This window comes from Sciurus vulgaris (genome assembly GCF_902686455.1).
Source record: "Sciurus vulgaris genome assembly, chromosome: 15".
In the NCBI taxonomy this organism is placed as follows: domain Eukaryota; kingdom Metazoa; phylum Chordata; class Mammalia; order Rodentia; family Sciuridae; genus Sciurus; species Sciurus vulgaris.
This window is the reverse complement of record NC_136476.1, coordinates 81,301,978-81,322,510: the sequence shown is the minus strand read 5'-3', so window position 1 is coordinate 81,322,510 and position 20,533 is coordinate 81,301,978. Positions and strand designations below refer to the sequence as shown.

At 43.6% G+C, this 20,533-nt stretch overlaps 1 protein-coding gene across 16 annotated transcripts in view; it reads left to right on the top strand.

The window, feature by feature from the left end:
* The window catches only part of MAPKAP1 (MAPK associated protein 1), a 227,585-nt gene that overhangs the window by 193,472 nt on the left and 13,580 nt on the right, over nt 1–20,533 (top strand). For all 16 annotated transcript variants that reach the window (XR_013759712.1, XM_079113808.1, XM_079113807.1 and 13 more), the window contains one exon: nt 9,230–9,367. Coding sequence is in view for 15 of the 16 variants with exons in the window: in XM_079113808.1 (XP_078969934.1) it covers nt 9,230–9,367 (138 nt within the window). In the remaining variant the exon portion in view is untranslated. The remainder of the gene's footprint in view (nt 1–9,229; nt 9,368–20,533) is intronic.

The following is a 20,533-nucleotide window of genomic DNA, read 5'->3' as shown; positions in this document are numbered from 1 at the left end:
CCTAAAGAAACTCTGTGATTGATTAAAAATGTCTGCCCTGGGCCTGAGCATGATGAGAGGCAGCAGATTTGCCATCTATTGTCTTCTCCACTTTATTTGTCCTACTGCAGTTATTATTTAACCCCCTAGTCAATCACTGCAAGCCAGTACTCAATAATAATAATAATGAAGACTTCTTAGGATAAAAGAAAGACTTTATTGTACAGTGTTATTTTTCAGTTTACAGTCAATCACTACAAGCCAGTACTTAATAATAATAATAATAATAATAATGAAGACTTTTTAGGATAAAAGGAAGACCTTTTGTACAGTGTTATTTTTCAGTATACAAAATGCAAACTTAAGAACAATTTTAGCCACACAAGACTGAGTGAAAGCAAGCAGCTGCGGGCTGGACTTTACTGCTCCTCAGGCTTCCTGACATGGAAACATTGTGGGGTGGCTGTGTGAATAAAGTATTTCCCTCATTAGCTTTCAGTGGGGTCCCTATGGCATACAGTTCAAGGTATTACATAATACATGTTCTTAGGAAGGAGATTGATCTTCCTTACGTGTTTTCATTTCCTTGTCTCATTGAACATTAGGGAGATACCTGCTGGGGTTGTGGCTTAGTGGTAAAGCACTTGCCTAGCATGTGTGAGGCCTTCAGTTCAATCCCCAATAGTTGGGGTGTAGGGGAATACCATTTGCCACTCTAAGACACTAAAGTGATCCTAAGGAGATATGCATCAGACCTGACTCCAAAATCCCTAGTGTATTCAGTAATTTGAGAACAGCAATTCTACTGTTAAGTGATTGTTCTGTCTTTACTTTGAAAACATTTCTGAACCAAAATTCAGTATTGTGTTTAATACTAATGGACCTATAAGGAAGTAGGACAGACACTATCAAGACTGCTTCCAGAAAATTCCTTTACCACATTAATGCTTCATGCAGTGGTTGGCTCAAGGGAAAAATCCCCTGACTGCAAATGTCAACAATTCTATGGGCTTTTTATAACCACATATCTTCCTCTAATTCCCTGATCCCAGAGCCCCCTTTTTAAGAATTCCCATAGAGTAATCCAGGGTTACTCATGACAATGTGCCATGTTCTCTGGGTGGCTGAGAAAGAACTGAGTATTAGAAAAAATTGAGAAGCACTAGCATAATAGAACTAAGGGGACCTGGCTTCCTGAGAGCTCACCTGAGGATCTGTATTCTTTTAATGACCCCTCATCCTTGGTGTTCGAGCTCTAGCAGCAGCACAGCAGGGCCTGAACTTGGGGAAGATCCAGATTGTCCCACTCTGTGAGTGACATGATAAATTCTCTTAGGGCATTACTGCTTCCTGACTGACATCAAAAGCTCACCTGAGGTATCCATTCCCAAGGGAGTGTTTATGGTGACCAAACTATCCTCTACAGAAAGATCTTAGTCCTCATGCAGAAATAGGTGCCATTGGGGCTAAACAGTTCCAGGTCCCTTTAGTGAGCCCTGCCCTGGTGCCCAGCCCTGTGCTGGGTACTGCTGGTCAGACACGCATAGACCGCCATTAGTTTGCTTACATGCCAAGGACAAGTCTATGCAAGTGCACTCTCACCTCTCACCAAGTCTCTTACTGATCACACACTGGAACTGGCAGCTCTTAGCCCTGGCTTCCAGACAGTTTGGATGGTTAGCCCCTTGAATCAGTGATCCCAGGCACAGCATCCTACTTGATCTCAAGAAAGCAGGGCTCTCCTGGGCTTTAATCATGCCCCAAATGATTTTGGGTGCGTAACCAACTGCTGGATGGTGTTTTTTATGTTGTGATGCACTTGATCAGTGTGTGAGTAGACCCGCTAGACAAATAAATGCATTGTAAGGCAGGAAAGCTGGTCTGTCTAAGCTCTGGCCTGGTGGTATGGAGATATGAATTATGGTTACAGCTTTGTCATTAATGGGTGACTTCAGAGAAGTCATGTCCTAACCCTGAGCCCCAATTTCTTCATATGGAAAGTAAAGCCCCAGACTATGTGATCTCTAAGTCTCATTAAGCCCAAAGAGCCTGTGTGTCTGATCCTGTGTGTAAATTCAGACAAGTTTCAAAGGCTTCCCTGACTGCTCTGTGGATGCTATCGATTGGTTGTATATATTCAGCAAAATCCACTCTGGCCAAGAGTTGTTCAGTGGCTTTCCCCAGGGGCTTTTCCAGGCTTTCATAGGCTCTAGGTAACCTGAAGACAAGAGGATTGTAGAATTGTATAAAAAGCCACTCCAGGATTTAACAACAGTGGGGCTTTTGTAGTCTTAGATTCAGAGTTGTAGGAAATTGATGAATGAACCACACAGCTCATGATGTCTAGGCAGATAAACAATAACTCAGGAAGTACGCTGAGACATGGAATGTTAAATGCCTGAATTATTGCTAAGGCGTTGCTTTATTTTGAGGGAGGTGAGTTTAAATGTGCCTTAGGGCAGGATGTGCCTCCTGAGAATCAAACATTTCCCTCTGGTAGAATGGAAACAACCAGTGGGTGGGGGTATTGCTGGACTCAACTGGACCTGGGCTTCAGTCCCCACTTTGCAGTTTACCAAGCCCACTTGCCCTGTGCCAGTACATCATTTCACCTTTCTAAATAAAGTTCATCTTTAATAATAATTTGAGTACTAATGGATTGAGCTCTTCCTGTACACCAGCACGTGCTTAGTGCTCCATGCACTGTGCTTTTCCACCTTCATGGCACCCCAGGAGCTGGTACTGTTGTCACCCTCATTTTACAGCTGAGGAAGCCCAGGCTCACCAAGAAGTTTCCTTGCCCAGGCTAACCCCAGTGGGGATTAATGACCTGGTAACTTTACGTGGTGGGCGTTCTCTGGTACAAATGTTTCCCCAATTCCAGGTCTGAGAATGTTTTATTTCTGACGCTGAATTGAACTCTTGGAGGTTGCTGAAAGAGATGTGCCCAGTGACACTTGGTGATGGGAGGTAATCAGAGGGATTCATGGGGATGAAGGCATTGGGCCCCATCTGAATAGTTCTTCTGAGTCCTGGTGGGAGCTTCCAGGACTAGAGTGTAGAGCAGGCATCACGGTGCAAGCCTCAGGTCCTTGTTCCTGCTCCTCTGTGGCTCCCTGAGCTCCCCATCCTGACCTTCATCCCTGAGTCTCTGTCACATCCCTCAGCCCACTGCCTGCCTCATTAGTCGCTGGACGTCCTGGTGGTGATAGTAGCAGTAGTCATCACTGCAGGCACTGTTAACAAGCACGTTTCATGCCTTTTACTTACTCTTCACAACAGCTCCATTTTACAGCAGTTTGCCCAAAGTTACCTCATTAGGACATAGGAAAGCTGATATTTGAACTTAGGACTTCCTGACTCCAAAGTCCCTGTCCCTAATCTCTTTGCACTGCTTGCTTTCGGTGTAAAAGGGGTGAATGCTGCCTTCCTGATAGAGGCGTTAGGAGCACTCGGCAAGCAGCTGGACACAGAAGGATCTAGCTCAGGAGCTGCCAAAAGTGGGTACTCCATCTGCGTTAGCAGAAGATGATATATGGTGCTAATTTCCTTTTATGGAAATCTTTTGGTTAGTTAAAAGAGATGCGGGTCCCCTTGTGATAACTCTAGAGCCTTGGACAAATAGTTTCCCTGGGGAGTTGTATATACATTAGAGTTGTGTTTTGTTTATTTTGAGCTGTCTTGTTAAGGAAGGATTTATATGCTGGCGTTGATGTAGGACAGCAATCAGGCCGTGTTTTCTGCCTTTGACAGTTGGTGTGATAGTTTGCTTCCAGTGAAGTTTGACTCACTGTATCTGGAAGCTGTCAGAAGTGGGAGCATGAAAAGGTCATGACGGATGGCGATGGATAAGTGGGTGGGGAGGAGAGCTGGTGGAGGAGACAGATGGCTTTCCTATTTCCCAGGGAAGGGCGGACCCTGGCCACTCCAGGCCCCTGTGTTTCCTCCTCACCTGCTGAAGCTGATGGGGGCAGGACTGGGGGCTACTGGGCACCATTTTTGACAGTGACACCGAGTTGGGTATAATAGAGCTCACAGGAACCCTTCCCAGCATCTCAGCCCCGTGGGTACCTGCAAACTGCTAAATGGAAGTATTCTTCAATTTAGGGTCACTTTTCATGATTGTCAAGTAAAAAAGTCAGTATACTTTCCTCTCCCACACTTTAAAAAATAGGAAAAGAAACTAAACTCTGAGATGGAAACCAAAAAGGTCAACTTTTAAAATAATTATTGGGCTGGGGATGTAGCTCAGTGGTTTGATCCCCAGCACTGGGGGAAAAAAAAAGATTATTTTAATTTTAATTTCTGTTGAGGTTTTTATTTTGGAAAAAATACAGAAAAGGAAAGAATGTAACCTCCTGACTAGAGTTGACCTCAGTTACAGTTTGGGAACATATCCTTTTCATCTCCTTTCCATAAATATTTTCCTGCCCTTTTCATTGAGTGTGTCTTAAGAATTTTTCAAATTAGCTTTTGTTTCTCCTTTTGGAGCGGGGATTGAACCCAGGGTACTTTACCACTAAGCTACATCCCCAGTCCTTTTTGTTTTTACTTGGGGATAGGGTCTCACTAAGTTACTGAGACTGTCCTTGAACTTGCCATCCTACTGCTTCAGCCTCCCAGCCTGCTAGGATTACAGATGCGTACCACTGCATGCAGCAAGTTAACCTTTTTTTATGCATAACTTTTCTTGGTTATGTGTTGACTGTTTGATTTGGAGAAAGCTAAATTTGACAGAATTATGCTTCTGGGACTGGAGTTTTGACTCAGTGGAAGAGCACTTGCCTAGCATGTGTGAGGCACTGGGTTTGATTCTCGGCACCATATATATAAATAAATAAAGGTTCGTTGACAACTAAAAAAATATTTTTAAAAAATTTGCTTCCTGTGTTTCCTTGGAAATACATTTATAATTTTAATTACTTTAATGCATAAATAATCCTTTAAGGAATGCCTCTGCCTTTCCTTCAGAGATTTTACATACAAATTTTAGCCAAGGAATACCATACGCAGTAGTCACAAGGAAGGATATTGATTGGATTTTGCACTCCAGTTTGCCACATATGAACAAAAGTCAGCATGTGCATTTGCTGGCACCTCTGAGCATTTACTTTTTCCTTGTCGAAAGTCAAGAGAGGAATCTAAGGGCAGCCTGGACAGTCTCCCCTTGTGTCTTCTTGACTCAAGTGGATGGGACCAGGCAGAGCCAGGGAAAGAACCAGAACTTGAGAACAAGACAGCTCAGGGTTTGAAATGGCTTCTCCACTTGGAAGCTGTCTGATCTCAGGCATGCACCTTCCACTCCACCAGGGTCCGCTGTGTAAAACATCTGGCACGGTTCTTGGAGATAGAGTGACTGAGAGGATAGATGCTAGAACTTCCTGGATTCACATTGCTGTTTTGCCATTTAAGAGCTGGCTGATCTTGGGCAAGTTACTTGACCTCCCTGTATTTCTGTTTCCTCGTCTATAAAACAGGTATGAACTAGGAACCAACTTCATAAGGTGGTTAGGAGATTTGAATCAGTACACACAGTGGACTCCTAACCATGCTTGTACATCACTAGTGCCAGTTAGTTGTGTTAAAATGCTGTAGGCACTTAATTAATGGTGTCTGTAATTAGCATCAAACCTGTTGGGCCCAAGGAGAAGATTGCACCTCACAATTCCTGATGCGGAAGCCTGCTGAAGCAGGAATGGCAGTGAGCCTGCCAGGGCTGCAGCTTTGCTCTTGGCCGAGGTGGGCCTTGAGGAGGACGAGCCGCAGGGTACACGCCTCAGCAGTCCTTTTGGTGTTCCACCGTCACAGGGCAGAAGTGCTGCTTCTGGCACCTGATCTCACCTCCTCCCCTTAGCAGTGGAGAAGCATCAGTGACAAATGAGTGGCAGTCCCTCTGCTTGACCTCCCACTTGAAGGTCCCACTAGCCTGGCTTCCACAGTTGCCCCCCTCCACTGGACCACACCCTACATCAGTGTCCCCATCCCTGACTTGGACTATGGCTCTGTGGCCCCCCTCCGCCAAGCTAACTGCTGCTGCCAACCTAAAGAAGACCCAGGTCTCCCAGCCAGGGAAACCTCAAGGCTGGGGCCTGTGCCTCTCTTCAGCAGCAGGGTCTAGGCCAGCTCAGCAAGTTGGGCTCACTGTGGCTGCCCCAGCCCCTCCAGACTGGGTGCAGTGTTTGCCCAAGAAGAGCACATAGGGCCCGTGGGGCTGAGTGCTTAGCTTTAAAAGCTGAGAACTCACACACATCTCAAGTAGAGTGAGGTTATTTAATGTACAAAGGATTTTTCCCATCAGGAATGATTCCCCTACAGGTTCCTTTAAATAGTGACTCCTGGAGGCAGGCGAGAGTTTTACAGATCATTAACTACTTGACTGAAAGCCTGTGGGGCAGAAAAACTTCAAGCTCAAGTGTGGGGAGCCCCTGCCAATTACAGATCAATTCAAAATGAAGATAAAGTATCACTGGAACAAGAAGTCAGTGGGAAAATGTGATTCGATTCAGGGGGAAAAAATGCAATTTACATGCGTCCTTTATGGAACATAATAGTTATTAAAGTGGTGTTCTACCTGTCTGCCCATCTTCAACCTATTGTGTTCTTTTCCCACATCTCCTTTCCTAAGCCCCAGTCTTGGGGTTCCTCTCTGCGAATAGTGACTGCACAGTAACCCCAAGAAAGGGTGTCATTGGGAAAGTGCTCTTGTGGCCGGGCAGAGCTTAGGCAACTGATGTAGAGATACAGCCTGTAATGGATGAACCGTACAGTAACAATTTGCAGATAAAAATAATAGAAGTTAAAGTGTACTTTACATGATAAAAGAAAGATGAAAGAGGACGAGAGTCTGTTACATCTGAGATGGTTACAAAAGTCCTGCTTTGTGAAGTAGGCTCTGTTGAAAAGATTGATGCAATGGGGAGTGACCTTGGCTTGGAGCAGGAGCTGGTGATGTATGTATGAGCATCCCTCTGCTAAATGGACCCAGATTTGTAGCACTAATATACATGGGAGCCCAGAACCAAACTCAGTACGGCAATAAATCAACAGCCACTTTGGGTGTCATTTCTGGTTTATATTCCACTATTGTTCTATCACTTTAATTCATGTCACTATCATCTTTTCATCTGGAACAGTTTTATATAATTTTCCAGTGGAGTTACCTGACAAATCCTATCAAATTAACAAGGTACATTAACAATATTGACTGACTGCAGCTTCAGGAGTTGCAGGGCCACAGAACAAAATTCTAAACCACCTTGCTCGGGTGATGATTTTTTTCTCTCTTTCTGAGAAAGGAATGTGGGGAAGGGTTTATTTCCTCATAAGAAATATGCACATTTATTTTGCTCTGCTCATTTTGACTTTTACAAATGTCAAAATAAGAAGAAGAATAAGGAAGAAACACTTGGCACACACACACACACACACTCACACACTCACTGTCCAGATCTTTTGCAATTAATGACCAAATTGGAGGCAAGAGTGTAACTGGGTAGTTGTAATCTATTTTAAGTGAAATGTAATAAAATTGGTCTCCTGATACATTCTCACCCTCCTGAAATCATCTAGACCTGAGCATCCAGAGTCAATTGGACTTATGACATTATGCCTAATTGAAATATGATGTTCCTGAAATATGTCTGATGACAAATCCCAGTGTTTGATTAATTAAAAAACAATAAAATAAAAACCAGTTATTCGTCTTTACTCAAGACCACACATAATGACCAGGCTTAAGCACATAACTGCATTGTCCCCTCCAAAGACAGCAGGGCCCCTGCTCTCATCCGTCTGTCCATCAGCTTTTGCGTTTGACTAACTAGAATTTGGAATTAATTTATCCAAAAACTAAAATAGAAACAAATCACCAGGATTGGGTGTTTTATTTTTTAATTTCCAGTTTGCTGTCAGACCCTGGTTCTTGTGTGTCTATATTTTGTTTTTTTGAGGTCTTTGGGGGAGGGTAGGCATGAATTAAGCCCTTTCTTTTATCTGCCTCTTCTTTTGGCTTACTGTTTTCTCATATTTTCTTCAAAATTTTCTAAGTCTGATCCATAGGATGAAATATGTTAACACCAATTATTTTTTCCATTAGTCTGTACATTTGATTATTGTAACTGTATCTTATGTCTTGACCTCCCTTTGCTGTGTTTTTTTGTTGTTTTGGGTTTTTTTTTTTTTTAACTTTGACCCTGACCTTTAAACTATGGCCTAAAAATTAATTACTTTAAGGTTCCATATGGGGCTCACTTCAGAGGGCGTATCAAAGGTTTTTGTCTCAGTTCGTGAACACATTCTTCAGTTTTCAGCGAAAGAAGAAAAAGAGTGCGTCTCTTTTAGATCATGGGCATCGAACTACGAGTGAGCGCATGCTCCCGAGGTGCCCGGAGAACCGCTGCTGTGTGTGTCCTCGCTGACACCAGGGTACCTTCTGTGCCAGAAGCTGCCTTTATTCTACATACACCTTTATTCCCAGCCTCTGTACAACCTGATATGTCTTTCACAGCCCTGACAGTAAAACCCAAAGTGCCAATATTTACCATTCTGGCTTCTGGCTCTGAGGTCCTTGTTGCATAAAGGGCATGCGAGATGCTGCGTCTCTCCCTCACAGAGAGCCAGTAGCCTCCACAGCCTGAAGCCAGGCTCCAGTACTTGAACTTGGAAGGCTTTGTGTGAAAGATCCTTTGACCCTCCCATGACTTCCTTTAAATATAGTTCCAGCAATTATTTAGTGTCCCAGAAGGAAAGAGATTTTTTTTTCTTGTTTAATTAGTGTGTAAAAATTTTCCAGATCAGAAACTCTTCATGGGTAGCTTAGCTCTTTCAGCATAAGTAATATTAATCCGTCCATCCCAGACCATCTTTCAAAAAAATAATACTGATGAGAACTATTTTTAAATGACCCTGTTTTAGTTTATTTCATTAAATGTAGAAGTAATATAGTTAATAATCAGTAGGTAAATTCTATGTTATATCTAAAAGGCATGTTTATGAAGACCTTTTCATCTAGTTTTGGTTGTTATCCGCCCCCCACCCATTCCATAGCTCACCCTCTCAGGAAACCAAACTGTGCAACTTTTCCATGCCTTCGGGAGTCTGTGGTGAGAAACCCCGCATTCCTCAGAGCCGGAAGACAGAGCTCTGGGCTCCTCCAGCTCAGGGTTGATAAAGCCGTTCAAATGATTACATTGAAATCACTTACTCCTTCCACTTCTCATGGCTTCTTTTTTGTCCTTCCTTGGCCTTCCAGGTATCTCTGGAGACAAAGTAGAGATAGACCCTGTTACGAATCAGAAAGCCAGCACTAAGTTTTGGATTAAGCAGAAACCCATCTCAATCGATTCCGACCTGCTCTGTGCCTGTGACCTTGCTGAAGAAAAGAGCCCCAGTGAGTAGTCCCTTTTATTTATGTCTCCTCCTCTCTTTTCCCTCTCTTCCCCTGTGTGCTGGGTGCCAAGAGAATATATTGCCAGCGTGTCCTTTTTTCCTTGGGTCTGTTTAATTCATTACCAGAAATTTCTTTTAATCAGACGGGATTGTGTTATGGTGCCCAGAGCCCGAAGTGAGCCCCCACCCTGTTCAGTCTTGATGGTGTAGAGAACCTCACAGCTCTACCCCAGGGGCTGGAGCATGGGGCAGATTTTTCCTGGGATTCCCATCTCACTTTGGGCTCTATCCCCTTCTCATTTGGCCAATCGGACCTGGACCTGCTTTCCTTCCATGCCAGATCAGGGGAACCGAGGGATTTTTCCCAGCTCCTAAAAGCTAGATTTAGATATCCATCACGCCAGAAGTGTCAGCACCTCCAGGTTATTGGCACCTGCGTGACCTATCAGCTCATAATTCAAGTCCTGCCTGGCCCGACAGAAGAGATCACTGCTGGGTTAGCATTCCTCCGCTTAAATTATCAAAGCAGATACAGTTTGGTTGTATATTTTGACATATTATACTTTTGCAGTTAAGTAATTAGGTATAGTATATAGATTAATCAATCATTTTTAGGTCTTCAATCTCATCAGGGGGCAGAAAGGACACACTGAAATTCCTCTACAGAGGGAAGAAATTTAAACTATGTCAGAGTTTTCATGAGATGCCTGGAGAAGGCTATGAACAGTGGTTCTCAAACTCTGATACTACCAGCACTGCCTGCATAGCCTGTCTAAGGTGCAGCCACACAGAGCCCAGCCCAAAGATATGATTGGGCACTAGAGGTATAGGTAGAGCATCTGATTTTTATTAATCCCCCATGTTTCAATGTACACAAAATTAGAGAACAAATGTGATTACATACTCAAAAGGAACAATAAGAAATGTCAAAGCCAGGAAGTATTTCATAGAGTGCGGTTCAAGGTTGGGTTTTTTGTTTGTTTGTTTTTAGTTTTTTGTGGTTCAAGTTTTTGAGGTAATACTGACTGAAGAAGGGCCTCCAGAACGCTGAGCCCTTGTGGGGAGCTCACAGCCTGGGCAAATGCTGCATGGCCTCATTTATGGTTGGGCACTTAATTTCTTAGTCAAATTCAGCTATGCTGCGCTTCATATTCTCCTCTCAACTCAGCCTCCAATTAGCAAGAAGAGAGCACTTACTAGGGTACAAGGAAAGGAGTAGAGCTGTCCCCACACTCCTCTCTGTCATTCCTGTCATCCCAGAGAGGCCTCTGACTCTGCAAGATGGCTGCCAAAAGAGGCTGGGAGAGAACTGCCTGCTTCTCTGGGGGCCGTGCCCCATGGCTGCTGGACTCCCTCTCCCTTTGGGAAACATCATCTTGTCACTCCAGCTTGTCAGCCAGTAAAGATGACACTGTTCTGGCATCTTTCATCCCAAGAACTGAGGATCTTTTGAAAAGTAACCTTTCTTTAGGTTCTTGTGTCTTGGAGAAATGAGAGGGGATCCCTTGCATGGAGGGACGAGCTGGAGTAGAGGTCAGGGAAGAACCTCAGCCAGGCTCCAGGCTTCTCTCACTCTCACCCGGCGGTGTGCACTCTGCCATGGAGGGCTGCAGCTCAGGCCCTGGAGCTACAGCTGCAGCGTACCCAGCAGGAGGGAAAGGAAGGACAGACTCCCTGCTGTCCATCAGCTGCATCCTGGGATGCCAAGGAGTAATCATCGCACGTGTGTGCGTGAGGCCACGTTCTCAACACTGAGGACATAGCAGACATGGGCCCGCCATTCCAGTATTGACAGTCTTGTAAGGGTCTTTTCTTATTTTCACTTATATTAGATGGTTCTTTATTAAAAAAAAAAAAAAAAAGAAAGAAAGAAAAAGAAAAAAACTGCACACACGGATCTTACAGAGGTTTCCTTTTTTTACTCTGACTCCAGAGATCTAGAAATTGTGGCACTTTCCTGAACAAAAAGTCCTACTGTCCCATAAACAGTTTTTAAGTCCCTGTCCCCCATAGCAGTTCTTTTCATTCCATGTTCTCAGAGCTCAGGGGTGTGTGTGTGTGTAGGGCAGGATTGAACATAAGGCCTCCCCTCCAACCAAAAGAACTCTATTTTTTACTATTTTGGGACTCTGTATTTTAAAAATTCATAGATAAAAGGATTTTGATGCTTTAAAAAAATGAGACTGGCAAATTACAGTCTTACAACTCCAGACTCTTCAGCACAGCCTGTCGGCCTTGACAGCCACTGACCACTCTGGCCCCACAACCTGGAATTTCCCATCCCAAATGCGCTGCAGTTCCTGTGAGCAGCTGCACACCTGCACCACACCTGCAGTCCACCGCCCACCCCACCCACCTCCGACTCACCTTCCCACCTCCCGCACTCATCTCTCAAGAGCCAGCGGAGGGCCAGGCCCTGTCTATGAACTTGGCCCCCAGACTCTGCATAAGTACACTGCCATGCGCATCTGCCTAAGGTCTGCACCCCACTCTACCCACTCTTCCCTGCTGACAGTTGACCCACGGCACCCTACCCACTCCTGCATCCTCAGTTCCTAGCATGGCACCTGCAGAGTTGTCCTCAATAAATGTCAATTTGAAACTGATGTTAATGAGGCCCAATTTTAGAAACCAAAAGTTATTAGATATAATTTATATTGTAAAGTGCCCAAACAAGGATGTGTTAAATGAATCAGATTGATGCTTATGTGTTTTTATGATTTCCAGTATCTTCACCAAATTAATTCAGTGACTTAATCTAAAAAGTTCATCCTCAGACCATCATGAGACCAAGAATTAATCTAAGGGGCTGCTGCTGCCTCTTTCTTTCTTTTCTTTTTTTTTTTTTTTTAATAGGATTAATGGTAACCCTTTTTATCTTTTGTGTCTGTTGAACCTTAGAAAAAAGTTATTTTAACAGCACTAAAGAAATGAAAGTCACTATATTTCATAAGTTTAGCCTGTGATTTTTATCAGCATAGTGATGTATGTTTGTAGCTGAGTTTACATCAAAAATTATTCTTGGGCCCTTCTTGAATGAATTATGGCAAAGAGAGCCAGTCTAGAAATAGATAAGGTTTTTGATTTCTGCAATATATTTCCTTTTTCATGTTTTTATCTCTCATAACACAAGTGTCTTGCTGAAGACCGGAACGTGTGACCAACTGGAATAATTTAGTTGTGGAAACAGCAGGCTTGTTATTAAATAGCCTTCTTTACAAAAAGGCACTAAGTGTTGGGAGGATAATGAAGTTGTCCCTAGTCTTACTTGAGACATGTTTGTCAGAATTTTGAACAGGAAAGAAATGGTTTTAAAATCCTTCGAATATGGGCAGTTTGCAGTGTTTATTGAGAAAGCCACTGTCAAACCATTAATTTGGTCGTCATAAGGAACACAACTCAGGTTTAATTGATGCCATATCCCAAAAGTGTGTGAATAGCTGACTTGGCAGAGGGACTGAGCATCAGAGCGCCTGCACTGAGACACAGTGACATGTGCTGTGGAGGCGGAGGCCGCATGCGAGGTAGCAGTTGGCGGCTCCTTCCTCCCTCCACTTCTCCCTTTTAGGCGCTCAGAGGGAAGATTTATTGCTCTGTCCCTGGGAATGTTTAAGGACCTGGAACTTAATGACTAAATAGATACATGCCTTAAAAAAAATTGTACATATAAATACAGACTCTTAAAAGAGCCGAGAAAATCTGTGTATCACAAGCCCTGAAAAATTAAGAATAATTTCTGCCTTCTAGATTTTAAGAAAGAAACATGCTGCCATTATTACTCAAGTCACTGACTTCTTAGTCTGGCTTGCCACTCCTTAGGATATCTTTTGCTATTTATGTATTTGTGTTACAAACCTCTTAAAAGGTGAATTAACCTTAATTCCTCTTAACTGATTGAGGACGCGCCTGGCACCAGGAGAGGAGAACATTTCCGTGTCACACTTCCCTGCTTACGTTTCCCATCCTTACACGGGTCTAGGCACAGGCTTCCGATGCTGTGAGCTATCTTTTCAAGCGCCAGCTCAGATTCCTCTGCTGAAACAGAAGCCAGAGACCTTTCTATGCAACTCAGTCAGAGACTTTCCACCAGGCCAGGTCTGGTCTCACCAGAAGCTTGAGCAGGTTCAGCCTTTAAAGGAAGTAGCCTATCATTAGGAAATCAGATTTAAGCCCTAATAAAGTAACTGTCGTCTTTATAGCTGAAAAGAACTCTGTATCTCAATTAAGTATAGATAATATAAAATCTTAAGGAAGCAACATAATAGAAGTAACCTGATTATGTTCTCCCGCCACAGTGTAATCTAAAGGAAATCTGATTCTGTCGATGCTGGTTATGTTGGGGAGATTTTTTTGGTTTATTTGGTTTTTTTGTCCAAAACACTGGACACAATAGGAACTCTTTGGGGTTATGAGTTAATCACAACTGCAGGAGACCCTTAAGCCCTAGTAAACTGAACCTGCTGGATATTTGAGATGAGATGCTGTTAAAACCGTGAGTTGAATTAACCGGGCTTATTGGTGACCTCCCGCTTAAATGAATCTTTCTTTTCATAAGTACTTGACAAGATCTGTAAAGTAGTGTATTTAATTTACTAATTAAATTAAAGCTGCTGAATAATGATTTGTCCACATTGATTTAGCTTAAGTAGAAAAGATCAGCATTGTTGTGATCCTCAGCAACCTTAATGGCCAAGCCAGTTAGACACAAAGGCCTCTTGTGTTTTGTGGGTCAGAAGTACAGAGGTAAGCCCGGGCTGTAATTGAATTGCCTGCTCCGCACCCTGCAGTTGCGCTTTCCTTTGCCTTCCCGTTCCATTGTTGCACTGGGGCTTAAGAGAATGTTAACGCGGTAATAGGCACGGGGCCTTCCCCATTATACGTCTTGCTATCGAGCGGTTCTGCATGACTAGTTAAAGAAGATGGCAAGAAGATTAATGAAAGCCAGGCTAATACAGAAGGGGGTACTTTTGCAAGACTTCTACCGAGGAGATATTAGAGCTGAACCAGAGCTTGGCTTTTTCTTTATCCTGTGACCTTTGAACCTGCCTTACTGTTGAGAGCTGCCAGGGAAGTCGACATTTTGATTGATGTTGGTACACGAGTCAGTCTTTCCCATTGAATTCCACATCTGCACGAAAATAGCTTTTCCAGCAGAATTCATACTGGCTAGAAGTGATAGCCAAATTGATGGCTGAAATGCTTTTATGTAGTTTTCATTTAAGCCTAAAGGTGTTTGATGGTTTAATTCAGTATCCAGTTTTCATGGATTATATATATTCACTTATATGTTCTTAATGGGTTCATCAACCCATAGTGAAAGACTAATATTAAGAATGTTCAAAGGTTTGCAAACAGAGCTCCAAGCAAGCTTTATGGGGAGTAAAAGCAGTCATCAAATAAACCCTTCACCATCCTTAAAACAGAAAATCCAGTCTGAGAGCCCAGGGAAACTGACTTTAAGGTTTGCGTAAATAAAACAAAGCATCCAACTGTTTTTGGAAGGCTACAGATGGAGAGGTCTGAAATCTCACCTCTGCATCCCACCTGAGCGCCAGTTCAGAGGCCGTCTTGATAGACCCAGTGCTGCTCTTCCTGACCTTGTCCTGGGACACTAGCATTTCATCTGAAAGGGATTGTCACAGCCTACTTACAAGCAGCCCTGTGCAGATACAAACCTCTTCCAGTGGCCTAACGAATTCTTTACCTTGTTTGTGGAACTGTGCGCTCTGTGTGCGTGTGAGCATGTGTGTGTGTGTGTGTGTGTGTGTGTGTGTGAGAGAGAGAGAGAGAGAGAGAGAAAAGAGAATGTGCCATGTGTGCATCCCCCACTCCTCTTCCAACAAAGGAGAGTGGGGAGGTGGCAGCAGGGCTTAAGTTTATTCCTGAAATCTGCTTGGCACATCCAGCCAGTACCTTGAATCCTCTGGCCACCCGATTTCTTTTCTCCCTACTTGACAGGGGCAGTTTCAACAGAGAACACAAACTTTGCACTCCCCCACCCCGGCTCTCTGACATGACAGGCATTCTAGCTTCTGAAGGAGGAGATACCCAGGAATTTTGTCTATTCTTTTGATGCTCCTGAGAATGTGTGCAAGAGGGATAGGGGAAGTGAGTGGGTGGGTGGATGCCCACAGCCATGCTGGCCGGACTGCGGCCCCCAAGGGAGGCACCTGCGTTTATATGCCAATGGCCCTGGAGCCCAGGAGGGCTGCTGCAGCCCACCCTCAGGCTCTGCCTGACTCCCAGGAGGTCTGGACACTCTAAACGTTAGTAGGCAAGCTGAGCTGTATTTTTATTCTCTGACAAGGACTTATTTCAGAAGTTCCAGATCAAATACGGTAAGTACTGCCTGATTACAGAACACAACGGACTCCACCATATTAAATGCCCCAGTTATTGAATTGCCTTTTCATAAGAGTACTCTGGAGCACAATCAGGAGCAGGCAGTGCCTCATCCTTTTAACAGATATGTTTCCTAGCCCTATTAAAAGGGGTCTTCATCTATCCTGTCAAAGGGAGTCTGCTGGGGTTTTTTAGTTTAATTACACTATCCAATTAAAACTCCTTGCTGCATTTGGATGCGCCTCTCCTTGGGCCTGAGTGGATATGACATTTACAAGGCTCGCCTTTCAAGCAGACAATAGTGTGATTGATGAGGTGCACATTCAGTGAAGGCGGCGAGTGCCTGTGGAAGTGCTGCTTAGTGCGTTTTGATTTATTTATCATCTCCTTCCAAAACAAGGGAGCTGCCGGGGAGACGGCTTAGGCAGCCAGGGGGACCACCTCAATTTTTCCAAGAGTGTAGGAGGGAAAGACCTGGACTGTGGCACAGGAGAAAGGTGAAGAAAGGTGGCAGGGACCAGCTCCCTTCTTAGGTTTTCTGACCCAGTTTGGTTTCCAGCAACCTCAAGCTGCAATCTGCTATTAAGTATGCCGTCACCATGTTTCAGGAATGGCTCACAGGACTGGTGAGCCCTGGCCAGGTCCCTGAGAACTTAGCCAGCCAGCATTTGTACCATTGACTGACCTGGTCATGGTCAGCTGACACCTGCCTTCTGCACTGGTCAGACCTGCCTATGCTTCTAGCTGCACCTCCAGAAATCCAGCAGCTTCTCTCTGGGGCTCCAGCCAGTCCTTGTGGCTCCAGTGCTAACTCCGAGGCATGCTGAGCATTAAAAAGTGCTTCTGGAACTGGAACCAGACCAGAGTGAGTGTGGCTCTTCAGCAAGGAGAACAGGAGGCACAGTGGGGACGTCTCCAAGGCTGCAGTGACAGGCAGACACCACATCTTGCTCTGAAACTGCTACTACTGTTCACTCTCAGCGTGTGATAGACCAGAACATGCTTCTCTCAGTGGTTCCTGGAAAAGAGGCGTTTCGGTACAGTGGCCCTGGAAGGGTCGACACTCATGAGTGTAGGAGGCGGCAGTTCTGTGAGCCCAATAGTTGACAAGGGAGCGCATCGCCCAGACACAGTGTCAGTGGCTGCTGGGCATGTGAGGTGATGTGCAGGTCTTCGTCCTGAGGAAGACCGGCCGGTGCGGAGATACTCATTTGAGTTTTCTTACATTCTCCACAAATTTTCTTCATTTTTCCTCTAGGACTTATTAATAAACAAGAAAGAATTTTCTTGTGTCGATTGGAATACTGATATTCATTAGAGTAGAAGACATTTTGAGGGTATCAACTTTTTCTCACTGGGAGAAGCCATCCTCCTGCCCTCAAGTTTCCACTCAGTCGTTGACTTGGGCTTGATGACCCATAATAATAAAATGATTTTCTGTATATAATGAAAAATTTGCACACATTTGCATTTTCCTAGATTTCTTCTATTGCCATTTCTTCAGATTCATTCTTTTCTTGATTTGTAACCTCAGGAAGAGACCCTAACTGAGAAGAGGATAAAGGCAGGGGCTCTTCCCTACTGAAAATCTGTGAAAGATTTCTCAGCTGGATAAATGATGGAGAAAATCTGTTTTCTCTTGCCTCCCACCAAGCTCCAAATTGTATTTTTGTAATAAATAAATGGGGCGCTTAGATTTTAAGTTACTATCATGGAAATACTAAGCCATACTTTTCATTAAAATCAAAATGTGTATTATGAGAAGCCCATCTGCAACTTCCAAAATAGGGTAACTGCTACCAGATTAGCCTATCATAAATGATTAGAAAACAGAATATTTCTAAAAACTTGTTTCAGCTATTGGAAAACAGGCAGTTCATGCTCATGATCCTGGGAGAAGAAGAACGAATGAGCTTAGGTGTCACGTTGGCTTTCCACCAGGTCTTTCTGGGGAGGGAGAACCCAAGGCAAGTGTAATAGTCTCATGACCTGGGAGACCAAGAGAAGGGCTCGGGCTGCTGAAGCCCTGGAACTTGCAGAACAGAGGACAGAAGGAAGGAACTGTACTGCAAAGCAGCTCCAGAAGAGCCCTCCTCTTTCACTGCATGCCGAGCTGTGCGTGCTGCAGGGGGACCTCACAAGGCCAGCAGAGGAAAGCTCTAAGCCAGAGTTCAGATTGACCAGAGTGGGACACGCAGGGCATTTAGTCATGACTCCAGAGAGGCCATGCCTTAGAAGTAAAACTGTACTAGCCTAGATTGAAGACTGCTCTAGTCCTTGCCAAACAAACTTTAAAAGGAATCTTGAAAGGATCAGGCTGGCCCACAAGTAAATGAGCTGCCTGCCAGAACAAAGCCCAGTACTCTCTGAAGGAAAACACCCATCACAGATGCCCCACCATGTAACATTTAGAGTGTCCAGCATTCAGTCAAAAATCAGACATGCAGAGAAGCAGGAAAACAAGTCCTGTAACAGGAACCAAGTCAGTCAATAACAATAGAGCCAGAAGTGATGGGGATGATAGAATTAGCAGACAAGTGTGCTTTAAAAGGGCTAATATAAGTGTATTCAAGGACTTAAAGGAAAAACTCAAAAAGAAGAGAAATGGAAACTAAGAAAAACCAAATGAAAATGTAGAGCTAAGAAAATGTAACACCTGGATCAAAATATTCACTAACAGGAGCAAATGAGATTAGGATGAAAGGTGAGTGTGCGTGTTATCTATGGCTGCATAACAAATTGCCCCCAAATTTGTGGCTTATTATGTTGTAGTTTGGTGGGTCAAGGATCCAGCACAGCTTAGCCTGGTCTTCTGGTTCAAGGCCTCTCACAAGACTGCAGGCCGGGGCCTTAACCATTTGTTCAACTGGGGTGGAATCTGCTTCCAGGCTCACTAAGGAGTTGTGGCGGAATTCAGTTTGTTCACTTCCTTGTCACATGGGCCTCTCTGTAGGGACACTTCCAAGATGGCAGTTGTCTTCATCAAAGTAAATAAGAGCAAGAGGGTGGTGGCAAGGAAGAAGTTAGTCTTTTATAGCCTCATCCCAGAAATGACATTCAGCACTTCTGTCAAATCACTTATTCATTTGAAAAAAGCCACTAAATCCATCCCATAAAGAAAACAAGAGGACTACACAAGGGCACAAAGAGCAGGTGGTGGAATCACTGGAAGCCATTTCAGAATCTGCCAGCACAATCAGTGAACCATAAAATAGAACAATACAAACTATTCTAACTGAAGAACAGAAGGAAACATGGCTGAAAAGAATAGAGCCTGGGGAATAAAGTCAAGTATTCTAACATTTGTAGTTGCAGGGTCATGGAATAGAAAAGCTATTCAAAATTTGATTAAAAATATCAAGCCACCACTCTTGGAAGCCCAGTGGAGGCTAAGCAGGATAAATATGAAGAAAACCCCATTAAGGCACATCATAATCAAATTGCCAAGAACCTAATCAAATTGCCAAGAACCAGTGACAGAGAAAAATCTTAAAAGCAGCCAAAGAGAAGATGTGCTATGTAGAGGAACAGAGATAAGATTGATTGCTGACTTCCCATTAGTAACAATGCAATCCAGAAGACAATGGAGTGGCAGTCTCTATGTGCTAAAAGAAAATCTGTCAATCTGAAAGTCTATATTCAGTGAAATATCATTCAGAAATAAAGACATTGCAGACAATCAAGAGATGAAAAGTATTTGTCACCACTAAACCTCACTCCAAGAAATGTTAAAGGCTGGAGAAGGAAAATACCCTATGGAAACCCAAATCTACACAGAGAAATTAGGAGTGCTTGAAGTGTCACTGTGAGCCACTGCATGGAATGAACCAAGAGAAAAGAATTAAACAAGAGAGACCTCTGAGCAGGGAGGGATTGGCAAACTGGCCCACAGGCCAAATCAAAACCACTATGTTTTCATGTCCTGTGAGGTAAGCATGATTTTTGCAGATGAACATTTGCAATTGATTTCACAATAGGGAACAGTTAATTTTGAATCCTATTTAAGTAAGATATTATTCCCCCACTAAGAAAAAAAAAACAACCCCTATCCTCACTAATAGACCTGTATTATAAAATATTCTTAATTTTGCCTCTTGGCTCATAAAACCTAAAATATTTACCCTCTGGCCCTTTATTTTAAAAAGTTTGCATGTCTTAGAAAATGGAGGTAAAAGGACAAAGGGACCCTTCCCTGTCAGGCACTGTTCCAAGGCTTCACATGTATCACTTGGCACTTGCATCTATTCTGGATTTTTATCTACACATATCATGTAACTCAAGATCGTTTGACTTTACCCTAGGATTATTCATTCTGACTAACTTTAAGAAGCAGATATTTGCACAACTTGTCCAAAGTTACATAGAAAGGATAACAGGCTGTTTTTCCCTCTGCCACCGACAAAGCCCTACAGTCAAATGTCTGTGCTTCTCGTAGATGACTAACCCAGCATCAACTCAGTCTTTGTAAAGTTTTACTTTTTAACAAACTTCAACCGTGCTTAGTTATCTAGCCTCATTTCCTAGAGTCAATTAAATGCAGGTGATTCTGGATAGATGAGGCCTTGTTTGTTGTCATTTAGCCTCATGTAAAGTGCTTGCAAATTCTAGCTTGTCACACACTGAGGCACCTCCATGGAGGAAATTTCCAGACAAAGAACTTGGTTTTTGCTACCTTTCAAAAGCTGAAGAATAAAACTCAACTAATACTTGATTATTGAAACAGCTTAGACATGAACGAAATCATCAAATGGCTCCTAACCCTTGCTCTCCATTCACTTCCTGAAGTCCACCAAAGCATCTCTGCTGCATACGGAAGGAGAATCCT